Here is a 14,358-nt window from a genome sequence, read left to right as displayed (position 1 = left end):
TATTGGTGTGAGAATCACTCCTTATTTATTCCCACACCTTGCCTTGTAGCTTTCAGCTTATATTAGAGAAGGATGAAACTCAGTGCATAACAAAGCAGATAGTCATTTAAATACCCAGTAACTACTGCCCAATAATATATACATACACAAGAGCTTAGCAACCAGTCAGCCTGAAACACTTGCACCTGATTAAGCACATGCCAATCATTGTTAAGAGAATAATAAACTGGAACAGCAAACGAGGCACCTGAGCAGGCCCCAACGAAAGTGTATTGCACCAGAGGAGATGTGGCAAAAACTCTGTCACCTACTGCACTAAAGAACTACAGGGAAAGGCAGTCATTTTTGCTCCTCTCCCCAGCTGGCCACTGAAAAGTCTTCCCTTTCCTTTTCTTGCTCGCTCTCCCCTTTGTCTCCCCCATCCCCTCCAGGTAACCCTGAAGTTTACATGTGACACTTGTTATGGATCCCACAAATAAAGTTTTGTGCATATAAGCCTGTCTCAACATCTTCTGAGCAACAATGCTCCCTGAGTGGAGCAAATCAACTGGTACAAGTACCATAATATTCCAGTGTATAGCCTACCTCTGCTACATAAGAAGCCACAGGATCTGCCATGGTATTAACCATAGGTTTAGAGGATCAAATCACTCTATTCAATTCTTTATAGATATTAATTCTGTTTTGTAGCAATTACAAATATTTTATCTTAAGTTCCAGGAAGTTCTGTTTAAGCAAAATTTTATATTACAGTATTTCACTATAAAATCTTTTGCATGCTGTTATAAATCATGGATCAGGGAAATAAGTGGAACAAAACAGGAACAGTAGAATGTTAAGAACAAATCAGGCATTTTCAGAAAAAAAGGCACAACAACACAGAGCACAAGAAAAGATTTTACAAGGCTTCCACAATACACAGTTCTCAGTACCAAGTCTCCAAAGCTCATTAAGATGGACAGGAAATTAAATTAAATTAAATGTACAATATTGATATCTGTATAATATATATGCACAACAAAGATTTACTGAGATGATAAAACTCTAAACTGGAGTTTTAAACTGTGGCAATAGCACATTTGTCTAAGACATCAATAATGCATCACGCTGCCTGATCATTTTAAATATTTCAATCCTCACAACCCTCCTCTACTACTAGCCTGCTTGTATCAAGGGGGAACTGAGTCACAGATATATCAGTGACTTGCTTTAAGTCACAAAAAAAGCCTGGTGCAAAGCATAAAATTCAACAGTTTTTTATTTTTCTAGCTTATTTGACATAAAGAACAGCACGCAGAGAAGAAAAAAGACCAGATGCTTAAATTTAAGGGAAAAAGAACTACAGAACAATTTCTTCATGTCCAGCTACCATATAACAGTTCAAATGTAATTTAAAATAAGGCTATTTCCACTTAGGTATTTAATGTCAACAAAATTAGACTTTTAAAATAAAATCAAGAAAAGTATATGAAAGAAGCCTGGTGATAAATTCATACTTTAAATGGCAGAGCATGACAGTATCAAACCAAAATAATAATAATGTGTAAAAACTTTCACTTGTACTCCTAGAACACTAATAATTTATCTATAATGAGAGGACACAACAGGCAGTTCATTTCTGAGTAATTACTGAACTTCTCAACTTGCTACGTAATTCAGCCTTCAAACTTAGAATATGCCCAAGGCTGCAGCAATCCTTCAGAAACATACTGGTTCTCATGCCTTAGTACTTAATTGAAAAAAAAGAGTTTTGTAGTGATCCCATTTTATCAATCCTGCTGCAAAGATAAATTAAGTTTGTAAATAACTCCAAACTAAGCAAATATAACTAACTTGGTTAAATGTAAAGCCAAGAGAACACTGAATAAAGTCCCAACCCACTGCCTTTGTAACTAAAATATTGACATAAATACATATAAAATAGTTATTTTGATGCAACTTTCCATTTTTAATTAAACAAGTTAATAGTTTTGCCAAATTCTACCTTAGGGGTGATATCTTAGCTCAAGTCAAATTAATGCGACGCTCTCCACGAAGGTCAGGATTGCCCTGTGCACCTACTACACAGGCAGATCTGGTTCCAAACTGACCCACAACATTTCCACTCTCTTTTCACACTACCTTGCATCAACTTGGTTGCCTATATTTGTACCCTTACTACAGGTTTATGCCGGTTATATGCTGTTCTGTGGCACATTCCATGACCCCTTAGTCAAGAGTCAAAGCACAAGTGTTATATGTGATGATATAGATAGTTCTGTAATGAAAAGGTAGACAGATACTGACAACAATGTCAAATTAAACATGTTAAACTTACCAAAATCAGATGAACTCGTTTGTACTAGGTTTTCCAGGCTGTATATCTGTTGCCTAATTAAAGGAATAGAAAAGTTTACGGTATTTATATAGGTAAAAGTTGTTTAACTACATTTTAGTAAGCTCTAAATAGAACAGAGAGATGAGAGGTGTTCCTTGCTTTGTATTTCTGGAAAAGCTTACAAAAATGTAACTTAGGATAAGAGCATTAGTGGAAGGGAACAGGCACATCCAGGTGTGAAGGGATGACAATGGATAGAATTTTTGCTTGTTTTTAAAACATTAAACACAGAAACAGTAAATACAAAATTAACTACATATCAGTGAAGAAAAAAAACAACCACACACGCACACACACGAACACCCCAAAAGCCATTCCCTGTAAGTGATCTTCGTATTTGACCACAGAATAAATCTGGAAGTTAGTGCTCATGGCATATTCTTAGTATACATTAAATTAATTCACATGTGAACGAACACTAGAAAATTCTGTCAGCAGCTTTTCCCACATCCTGCTTAGGGTGGTCTCCTGCTTGAATTGAGCACCAAAGATAAACAGCAACAAATACACTAGAGTAAAAGGAGAAAAACATCTCTAGAAAAGTTAAATCTCAGTTCAGCTTTGGAAGGGAGAGAGAACATTTTTAAAGAAGCTGCTAACTGCCACTGCAAAAGAAAATTAAAAAAGCTGTCACATAGGTAAGTACTCTGCTATATTCTGCAACAACTGTAATTTTCAAGTGGTCTCAAGTACAGTCTCCACAGAAATAACATTGTACTGAACTGAATACATGAAAAGCACAATTGTGTAAGGAGGACTCAGGGAACTACCAACCCGTCAGCCTCACCTCTGTGCCTGAGAAGATCATGGATCAGATCCTCCTAGAAGCTATGCTAAGGCACACGGAGGACAAGGAGGTGATTTGAGACAGTCAGCACAGCTTCACCAAGGGCAAGTCCTGCCTGACCAACCTAGTGCCCGTCTACAACAGAGTGACTACATCAGTGGACAACAGAAGAGCTACAGATGTCATCTATCTGGACTTCGACATGCTCCCACACAACATCCTTCTCTCTAAATTGACGAGATATGGATTTGATGGGTGGACTGTTTGGTGAATGAGCAATTGGTTGGATGGTCACATCTAGAGGGTAGTGGTCAATGGTTCAATGTCCAGATGGAGTTCAGTGATAAGTGGTGTCACTCAGGGGTCAGTATTGGGACCAGTACTATTTAACATTTTCGTCAATGACACAGACAGCAAAATCGAGTGCATCCTCAGCAAGTTTGCAGATGACACCAAGCTGAGTGGTGCAGTTGACATGCCTGAGGCATGGGACACCATCCAGAGGGATCTGGACAAGCTCAAGAAGTGGGCCCATATGAACCTCATGACGTTCAACAAGGCCAAGTGCAAGGTCCTGCACGTGGGTTGGGGCAAACCCCGGTATCAACACAGACCAGGTGATGAAGGGATTGGGAGCAGCCCTGTGGGGAAGGACTTGGGAGTGCTGGTGGATGAGAAGCTCAACATGAGCCAGCAGTGCGCACTTGCAGCCCAGAAAGCCAACTGTACCCTGGGCTGCATCAAAAGAAGCGTGGCCAGCAGGTCGAGGGAGGTGATTCTGCCCCTCTGCTCTGCTCTCGTGAGACCTCACCTGGAGTACCATGTACAAGTCTGGGGTCCCCAACACAAGAAGGACATGGAGCTGTTGGAGGGAGTCCAGAGGGGGGCCACAAAAACAATCAGAGGGCTGGAGCACCTCTCCTGTGAAAACAGGCTGAAAGAGTTTGGGATTGTTCCACCCGGAGAAGAGAAGGCTCTGGGGAGACCTTATTGGAGCCTCTCAGTACTTTAAAAGGGGGCCTACAAGAAAGACGGGGACAAACTTTTTAGCAAGGTCTGTTGCAATAGGACAAGGAGTAATGATTTTAAACTGAAAGAGGGTAGATTTAGACTAGACATAAGTAAGAAATTTTTCACAATGAGGGTGATGAAACACTGAAACAGGCTGCCCAGAAAGGTGGTAGATGCCCCGTCCCTGGAAACATTCAAGACCAGGCTGGAAGAGACTCTGAGCAACGTGATCTAGTTGTAGATGTTCCTGCTTGTTGCAGTGGGGTTGGACTGGATGATCTTTAAAGGTCCTTTCCAACCCAAGTTATTCTATAAACTATTCTATGATTTTAAGACTTTTAAAAGAAAATGCTGCATAAATTGAGGAAGGAGGTCTCTGCTTTATTTCTTATACAATCAAAGCAGCAACTACTGAAGGATTCAAAAACAGGATACTTAGATCCAACCCACATCAAATGTTCTTATGAAAAAAAAATCAATTGAAAACTAGGAAGTGCCTACAAGGACCAAAAAGCCCAGGTTGTAACCTGCATATTAAAGGACAGCCCCACGTTAAAATTATGCCCCTCAGCTCTTCCTTCCTTGGATAAAATCATGTCAGCTACCCCAAATTACCTTCTGCCATTTAGGTGGGTTGGGGATTTTTTTTGTTTGTTTTGTTTTGAAATCAAAGCTGAATTTCTGCATGAAATTTTCAAGTATTTCAACCATGTAGAAAGGAAGGAAGTTTAAAGCCGGAGGACTTTATGAAAGAGGGCTGTTGAGGCTGAAGGTTAGAGAGAGAGATTGTCAGAAAGGAGCCACATACGAAAAAAAAACCAGCTTCCCACTGAATTGACAAAAGACAGAATACAGTAGGCTGATAGAATCAAAGCAGAGACTGGGCATGAAAAGCATAACAAAATATCATCAGTTAAATAAGTCATTTCATTTTCAATTTGTACCTGAAAGATTGATCCTCATGGTTGTTAATCATTAAATCACCTGATTTGCAAATAAATATTCTGACAGTTAAACTGGTACTTCTGTTTATTAATCAAAGATACCTTCTCTCAATATATCCACTTAAATGGTTACATAGCTCTCACTCACTTCAACTCATGCATCTTCAATCACATAAAAAAAAATCACAGGTAAGAATTCTTTTTACTGTGCAATTAATGTTTTTAACTTGCAGTTCTGCTGAATAATATTATACTAATTAGCAATCTTTAATATTTACACATTAAAAAAGACTAGGTTTCTGTAACCATGCATTTACACAGACATTATTTATCCTTTATAAATTGAACTATTTACAGCCACCTTATCATCAAGGATCATTACAACTTGTACTAAACAGATAATGATTCCTACAACGGAAAAAGGAGTTTTCCTACTTTCAGTTGTCAGCTGGTCTATAAATGAAAGTGTTCCATTTTATGACTGAACAAATGAACTGAAAGAGAGAATATCTTTGCAGAAGGACTTGCCACACCAAAAGACAGCTTAGCAACCAAACTCTCATAGGCAAAAGTTCGCTGAAATCTATTATTTCTACCAGTTCAGTAGGTTTTAAAACATGTATAGCTTGAATACTTTAAAACCACAATAAAATATATTATGCCTTATGTTCATCTCTATTAAAATTACAGAGAAGTTTATATTACAGAAAAAAAAAAGATTTAATTCAAGAGATCAACTACATCGCTGTTTCACTGCCCAGTGATTTTATGTTAATAAATAGATCAGATTAAATGCTGAAAGAGATACAGTGCTTCTTGTAACTAAGTTATCCTCCTATCTCCTTAATCAGATTTTTTTAATTATTATTTATTTAAAATCATCGTGAAGTCAAAGATTGCATCAAATAAGCAAAGCTAAATAATACTGGTTTTAATAGACGTCCTGTCATCTACGCCATCGTGTTTCAATAAGCCAGACCCTATTAATGATATTTCACATCATGCCCTTGGTCACACCCTAAACAGATGGAAGAATCCACTACAATCAAAGGAATGATGGAATATATCATACATATTTATGGAATCATCCAAAAGCTCCTCTCCCATCCACTCTCTGTATGTGCTGTACAACCTGAGGATTATCAGTACCAAAGAGGATTATCAGTGATCTGTGTATTTGCATTGACCAGATTAAACATCTACACTGAATTAGTCAAACACTGAGTCACTGTATCTGAAGAGATTGCTGAAGCTATCCTAATCCAAACAATTGAAGAAAGTGCTGCATCCAGCATTTACAGTATTAGATTTTTAACCTTTACTTCTCTTTATGCACAAAAAAAGGACTTAAAATCTTCCAAAGAAAACTTTAATTATATGGGTAGCACAATCTCATTCAAGGAAATTTTATACGGTTTATTCATATAATCTGAAGCTAGAGCCTTCTAAAGTAACCACAACACTGATGTAATAACTGTACTTACCAATTTTTATCTGGTGATGGCTAAGATACACACCACACCGCTTAGAAACTTGTTATTAAGTCCAATAATATTAAAAATCTGTGACACAAAATTTACTTTTTCCTGTAATTCCATCTGTGTCTTGTCCATCACTTACTGGAGCGTTAGGTAGACACCATAATCTTTTTGGATGCATTGCATAGCTCACAGTCTTTTATTATTTTACTATCAAAAACTTGAAAAGTTTGTTACATCCTTAAGGTGGGTATAATTACAGAAGTGGATTAATTATAAAATACACCAACATTATCATACCTAAGTAATCCAAAGAGAAGTTCACAGGATTCAACTAATGCCATTTCGGTAACCCACTGAAAGCCAAACATTTCCACTACATCATCTTCATAGTCATTTGGAGAAGGATCTAGTTTCAGCAACACCCTGTAAAATAGAGCCAAGAATATTCACACATTCCCCAGAAATAAACCTGTAGAATACAGTCTCTACAGCTGGCATATGCATCACTGATATTTTATCAATATAACAACAATTTGTATACTATAGATAGGAAGGTGTAGCAGCGCTCTCAAAAGACAGACTCTTATACCTTTTATAGCAATATAATATATAGTACATAAAATATGACAACTCCTAGCTTCAAGAGCATAAAAACATGATATAGTCACAGGGCACAGCATATTTTAGAAACAAATAAAAATTAACAAGCTACCACCTTGAAGCATCTTCATCCTTACAAAGAGGCTGAGACATAACATACAGGCTGTCCTTAACAGAAGAGGCTGCTACTTTAGATAATATTTTCCACTGTAAATGTATGTTTGGAATCTGTCTCAATGTACACTACATGACTAATGGACTACAGCTAGAACACACATTTGCTCCTTTATACACATTTAATAAGATTTATATAGAACACATTGATAAAAGCGCATTAAAAAAAGTTTAGGTAAGTGAACTGATGAGGGTCACAAAATGTGGCTGCATTATTGTAACTTAAAGTAACAGTAGGCCACTAACAGAGCCTTTGCTCTGGCTAAAGAAAATCAATAAAATCAGAATTAACATTTCACTCAAAGTGGAGAAAATCAGACATCTGTACAGACTGTTAAAACATTTTCAGCATAGGGGAAGCAGAATTCACTAAGATGCAAGAAATATTTCTATTTTTAAAAATAAAAAAAATGTACAGGGTAAGCACTTGGTTTCCATTATTAATATATATTGTGACAGCCAGCATGGCTTCACCAAAGGCAGATCGTGCCTGACCAACTTGGTGGCCTTTTATGATGGGGTGACAGCATCGGTGGACAAGGGTCGACCAATGGATATCATCTACCTGGACTTGTGCAAAGCTTTTGACACTGTCCCGCACGACATTCTTCTCTCTAAACTAGAGAGGCATGGGTTTGATGGATGGACCGCTCGGTGGATAAGGAATTGGCTCAATGGCCGCACTCAGAGAGTAGTGGTCAACGGCTCGATGTCCAAGTGGAGACCGGTCACGAGTGGCGTCCCTCAGGGGTCCGTGTTGGGCCCGGCCCTCTTCAACATCTTTGTCGGTGACGTGGACAGTGGCATGGAGTGCACCCTCAGCAAGTTCGCCAATGACACCAAGCTGTGTGGTGCTGTTGACACGCTGGAAGGGAGGGATGCCATCCAGAGGGACCTCGACAGGCTGGAGAGGTGGGCCCGTACCAACCTCATGAAGTTCAACCAGGCCAAGTGCAAGGTCCTACATCTGGGTCATGGCAATCCCAGGCACAAATACAGACTGGGCGGAGAATGGATCGAGAGCAGCCCTGAGGAGAAGGACTTGGGAGTACTGGTGGACGAGAAGCTCAATATGAGCTGGCAATGTGCTCTTGCGGCCCAGAAGGCCAACCGCGTCCTGGGCTGCATCAAGAGGAGCGTGGCCAGCAGGTCGAGAGAGGTGATTCTCCCCCTCTACTCTGCCCTCGTGAGACCTCACTTGGAGTATTGCGTCCAGTTCTGGAGCCCCCAACACAAGAAAGACATGGACCAGTTGGAGAGGGTCCAGAGGAGGGTCACGAAGATGATAAGAGGGCTGGAGCACCTTTCCTACGAGGACAGGCTGAAAGAGTTGGGGCTGTTCAGCCTGGAGAAGAGGAGGCTCCGGGGTGACCTGATAGTGGTCTTCCAGTACCTCAAGGGGGTCTACAAGAAAGATGGGGAGAGGCTGTTCAGGAGGGCCTGTTGTGATAGGACAAGGGGTAATGGTTTTAAAATAGAGGGAGGTAGATTCAGGTTGGATATTAGGAAAAAATTTTTTACCATGAGAGTGGTAGAACACTGGAACAGGTTGCCCAGAGAGGTGGTGGATGCTCCATCCCTGGAGACATTCAAGGCCCGGTTGGACGAGGCCCTGAGCAACCTGATCTAGTTGGAGATATCCCTGTTTGTTGCAGGGGGGTTGGACTAGATGACCTTTGAAGGTCCCTTCCAGCCCTAACGATTCTATGATTCTATGAATATACACCATTACACATATTCTTCTTGAACTAGGCACTACTACCAGTTCAGTTCTCAGAGGGAAAAAAAGCATCTACTGAATAATCAGCTCAATCTCCCACAACACCTGTAGTTTACTTGTAACTGCCTAAACATTGGTTTGTTTTGAAGCCTTTAGCAATTAAATACAGTTACTCCTGTTCCAGACACTGAAGACAGAGGAGTCCCTCACATGCAGGCTTTTCCAAGAATTTACAATCCAAATAGGCAAGGTGAATAAACAACAGAAGAACAGTATTATCAAGACTGTAGTGATCTGGGAAAACTCTCTACATGCAAGCTCCTGAAGGAGTTTTCACCTGAAATTGTTTCTGTCATGAAATGCTTCTTTGTCAGTGTGGAATCCACTACTGATATGTTCATGCAGACACAGGCTCTCTCAATTCTCTACTTGACATCAATTTGAACAAGTGTGCTTTGATCCAACAAAACAAAACCAAAGACAAATAGGTATGGAACGGGGGAGGTGCAGCAGAACCCTCTAAGATTTTACAGAAAAGGCTGTGGAAATGAAGGTTAAAAACCCTCAAAGTAACAACACAAAACATGAGGCTTAGCAGGACAGACAGACAGAAAGATTATGCTTTTGTAAGAAAAACAAGTCAGTAAAGAAGATATTAACTAAACCAAAGTAATGTTTTAGAATCTCACGGAAAATATTTACTTGTTATGCATATGACTTCCGAACCTTAAATCCAGAATGCATGCAAAAGTAGAGCTTTGAGAAAGATGGTCTTAAAGCTACAAAGGACAGTCCCAGCAATCTGGAGAAGCTGGGCAGAGCACGTTTGTTTCTATTACATAGAAAAGAGAGACAGGGCCAGCACTGAATAGAGCATACGACTGGAAAAAGCAGTGCTGCAGCTGCCTCAGAAATTTTAAGGGGTCTTGGATGCTGTTGCACAACAGGCCAGTTTGAAGTGTCCTAACAGGCCCACAACAGGTCCTTTACAAGACCTTAAAGTAAGTTTACAAAGCTAGGAACTGGACCTAGAACACTGTTCAAAGCAGTGTATCAACACAATTGCCCTTCTCGCTTTGGTATACCACCATGTTGATCTCAGGATCAGAAGAGCTGAAGAACAAACTGATTTGGAAACCCTGTCAACATTTAGAGGCACCAAACACCATCTTAAAAGGTATTATATTTGTAACTCAAAAAAACACCCATACCTCTTAAGAGACCCACTTGCTAAATAAGACTCTGTAGAGAAGCTTCTCCCTCCATTTTGGTTCTCAAAAGCACAGGAAAAACAAGGCAGATTTGAGTTCTCATTCTCCACTTCCATTGCCATTTCCAAGCTTTCAGTGAGGAACGGAGGTGTGGAGGAAGCCACAAAGTCATCGTCCATTGTTTCCACCTGTTCCAGAAAATAAATAGATAAATCAAAAAACACTCATAGTGTTTCTTCAAGTAAGTTTCTCATTGTTACAACTCCTCATCATCATTCAGCTCAAGTGAGGACACAGACCTGACTAACTGTAACATCAAACTAACACACAAAGAGGTACCACCAAGAAAGGCAATCATGGTCTCATATCCCGCCACACAATTCTGCCACTTTGTACAACTTCATCTTCCTCCTCACAACCTGTTCAGGGAGTCACAATAGTGAAAAGCTAACCCTATAAAAACCAAAATAGGTTCATTTTCTTCTGGTTTAGCTCTCTAAATTGACTAGTCATGAGGTCAGACTAGCCCTAGGGTAAAACAAGAGGCAGGAATGCATTACAAGTTATGGGTGAGCTACTTTCAGCAACACTTCACAATGAGAGTAGCTACGCTATGAAAATACATCACGCACCACAGGCCACCAGTTGTCCCTGACTTTAAGGCAATATTACAGCTGAAGTTCCTTCTAAGAAGCAGTAAATACACCCTAATTCTGGAACCCTGAAATACTGAAGTTTTAAAGCTCAGGTAACGAGCGTATGGCTGATTCTGACATAACTAAAGTTGGAATTTTCTATCAAAAAAGTCTGACTTCCCAAAAACCTGAAAAAAGAGAAACAAAAGTAAAAGAAGAAGGAAGATCATGTCTGAAAGAAGTTCATGGTATACTTAATTCCAGTGAATGAATATTTTATACAACATACTGAAAGAGTAGAACTAGGCAACAGGTGCCACAGAGTTCTACAATAACATGCCAACAATATAATTAAAAGTATTAACTCTATATTAAGTTTTCAATGCCATTGCTGGCAGTTTTTGATCATATTCTTGCAGAAACCAGTTTACACAGTGGTCAGAGGTTGGCAATACAGAGGCTTGACTGAAAAACGAGCTCAAGGAAAAAAAAAAAAACAAACAGTTTCTGTCCTACTTTCCCCCATCCATTCGCATTCCTGCAGTGTGGTCAGCTGTGCAGCAGAAGCAGTGCAAGCATGACTTCAATGCTTCAGTTTACAGCAGGACCCTATGCACAGATGTGTTAGCACAACTGGCAAGGCAGAAATAAGCAGCTAAAGGGAACGCCCTAAATCAGAAGAAGAGTTTCTAAGAAAAACCTGAACAATTTAGGGTACGAAAATCGCCCCACACGATAGAAAACACTGAGGAAAAATAAGTACAAAAAAGGCAGCTCTTCACGGCCGCAGCTCACGGGAGTCCTGTGCTTGTCCATCACATCCCTGCTCCAGCGGAACCAAGTGCTGACTTTAAGCGCCGCAACCTCCTCGGCCCACCGCGCCACAGAGCAACTTCCCAGGCGGTCGCAATCCGCGGGCAGCAGCTGCGAACCGGCCATAGAGCCGCCGGGAGCAGCACCCCAGCCGCCTGCCGGGCGGCGGCCACCGGGCAGACGGGGACCTGCCACCACCACGACCCCCACCTGTAACGCCCGCGGCCCAGCGCCGCTCTTCTCTCCCCGGTGGCGCGTCCCCGCCGGGCCGAGCCGGGCCAGCTCAGACCCAGGCCGGGCCGGTGAGATGCACCGGCCCCGCTGGACCGCGGCGGGCCAGCACCGGGACGGGACGGGACGGGAGTGCGCGGCCGTAAGGAAGAAGAACCGCGCGGTACCTGCGCGCTGGCGGCGGCGCCGCTCCCCTTCCGCGCCCGGATGCTTTTCCGTGCGTCCCGCGCGCTCACCGTCGCCCCGGCACTGCGCAAGCGCTGCGGCGCCGATTGGCCACCGGCCGCTCCTCCTTCCCCCGCCGCCCGGCTCCGCTCCGCCCCGGGAGCGGGAAGGCGGGGGAGGGGTCGGTGCCCCCCCGCCCCTTTGTCGCGCCGTTCCGCGCCGCCGCGCGGTGCGCCCGCCCCTCCCCGCAGCCGTGGGGCGGGCTCGGCTGTCGGCCCTGTCCTGCCGGTGCGTGTCCCCTGCTGCCCGCCGGGTGTAGGGCTCCCGCCGGGTGTAGGGCCCCCCCCCCCTCCCCCAAGCAGGCGCGGTCCCGCACGGCCCGCCTGCCCGCAGGCCCCGCCGCGCTCCCATGGGCGTGAAGTCCTGCCTGCCCCCCTCCTTCCTGCCCCTGTTCGTTCTCAGTGCGCTTCTTACTCGCTTCTGGGAATTTAGGTAGGCTTTCGTGACAGCCGCTCGCCCTCCCCAGCCCGTAGGACTCTCGCCAAGCGCCGTGTTTTCATTGCCTCACTAGGTCCCTTGCCTGGCCAGCCACCACGAGCTGTTCCTGGCCACCACGAGTTGTTCCTGGCCACCTCTCACCTGAACACCACCATCTTCTCACTGCTAGTAAGTGCCCCAGATCTCACTGCCACTTCCTCATCTGGTACCTCAGCTGTCCACTGCCTTTGTCTGGTTTCCTTCTCATCTAGCCTGGACCTGAACCTCATTTTGCTCCTTTTCCTCTACCACCTCGGTTTGCTCATCCCCATGCTTCCTCACAGCCATGGGCAAGAGCTCCTGGTCTTTTCAGATGCCTTACAGACCCTGATCCAACCTTCCCATGTTGGTCAGGTAGTGCTCCCATCTCCAGACGAGAGCAATTCTCATCAAGCATGGGAAGTGGTGTTTAGTACATTTGGAATTCAAGCTGGGTATTGCTCTTTTCTTTCACTGGAGTGCCTTCATTGGGTATGACAGTCACCGCTGTGTAGGGGCCAGGGAGAAAGTCCAAAAACCTATGCCTGGCATGACGTAGCTTGAAATGCATGCTGTGCACCTGGCGGCTTCTGGCCTTTTTACTAATTATTGTGGTATTTTGGATTGCCTTGGTTCGATTTAGTTTCAAAATGGTCCTCCAGTTTTGCCTGAGTTTCAGGTGAAAATTAGCAGCAGTGCGTGAAACTTTTGTTTCTAACGAGAAAGTTGCTGTAAGAAGTTTTGCTGTTGCTGCTGCAGCTTGCTGTGAAAACTCTCCTGTGTTTAAAAAGGCTTCATTTGCTCCTGTGTCTGTAAGAATTCCTCATTTCCTTCTTTAAATTCCGGTCTAATTAAAAAAACAGTACATCATGGTTAAATAAAACTGCACCCAGGATAACCCTGATTTCCATATGCAGATTTATCTGCACTGACAGCCCTCTCTCCCTCTCTTAGTCTTTCTGTTTCCTCTCTCCCTCCCTCCCTCTCCCTCTTTCTCTTCCTCTCTCTTTCTCTTCCTCTCTGTCTTTTTGTCGCTCTTTATGTCTATTGCATTATGCCTGAATAATTTTCAGCCTTTTTTTTTTTCCTCCCCTCTTGCACGCACACGCTAAAATAACTAGACAAAGATGCAAGGTGGTTGCTGCAGTCCCTGTCTCTAGGACAAAATCAAGAAAGCTCGTGATTGCAATGCCACCTTTCCTTTTTTTGTCTCTTTTTTTTTTTTTTTCCCCACCCGTGCTCGGTGATTAAACTTCCCCAGGATGGGGAAGAGAAAGGAGCTGGAAATGAAATAGGGTTGAGGAAAAATCCCATTGCAGCAGCTGCAGCCAGTGGTGTCTGCTGCCAGATGTGCTAAGGTTCCTGTGGTCCTTGACACTAAAAGGCAGTATTAAAATACTTGGAAACAAAAGCTGCATTCTCAGTGATCATTTTCTTTATTTAACATGGCAGCAGGCACTGTGTGGGGGAAAATCAACACGATGGATGTTGAATTGGACTTTCCTCCTTTCTAGGATGAAAGGATGTTATCTATCCCGTACCAAGAAGGAACTGAGGTAAGAGAGCTGATCCAGCTCCTGCTTTTTCATAGTATTTTTCCTAAGCATCTTTTTTGAAACAACCTATAATATATATATGTATGTATATATTTATATATTTCTATGTTTGTATATTTCTGTATTTGGTTTCAAGT

General features: G+C 42.6%; 1 protein-coding gene across 1 annotated transcript in view; it reads right to left on the bottom strand.

Moving 5' to 3' along the window:
- MMS22L (MMS22 like, DNA repair protein) overlaps window positions 1–12,178 on the bottom strand; it is a 99,416-nt gene extending 87,238 nt beyond the window's left edge. The window contains exons 1-4 of the mRNA XM_086608170.1: window positions 12,152–12,178; window positions 10,306–10,493; window positions 6,898–7,023; window positions 2,318–2,370 (exon numbers count right to left, since the gene is read on the bottom strand). Of these exons, the coding sequence (XP_086464296.1) occupies window positions 2,318–2,370; window positions 6,898–7,023; window positions 10,306–10,484 (358 nt within the window). The 5' untranslated portion in view covers window positions 10,485–10,493; window positions 12,152–12,178. The remainder of the gene's footprint in view (window positions 1–2,317; window positions 2,371–6,897; window positions 7,024–10,305; window positions 10,494–12,151) is intronic.
- Window positions 12,179–14,358: the final 2,180 nt, after the last annotated feature.

This window comes from Tauraco erythrolophus, chromosome 2, assembly GCF_009769465.1.
Source record: "Tauraco erythrolophus isolate bTauEry1 chromosome 2, bTauEry1.pri, whole genome shotgun sequence".
Classification (NCBI taxonomy): domain Eukaryota; kingdom Metazoa; phylum Chordata; class Aves; order Musophagiformes; family Musophagidae; genus Tauraco; species Tauraco erythrolophus.
Note: the sequence above shows the minus strand (reverse complement) of the source record. Positions and strands in the feature narration are given on the sequence as shown.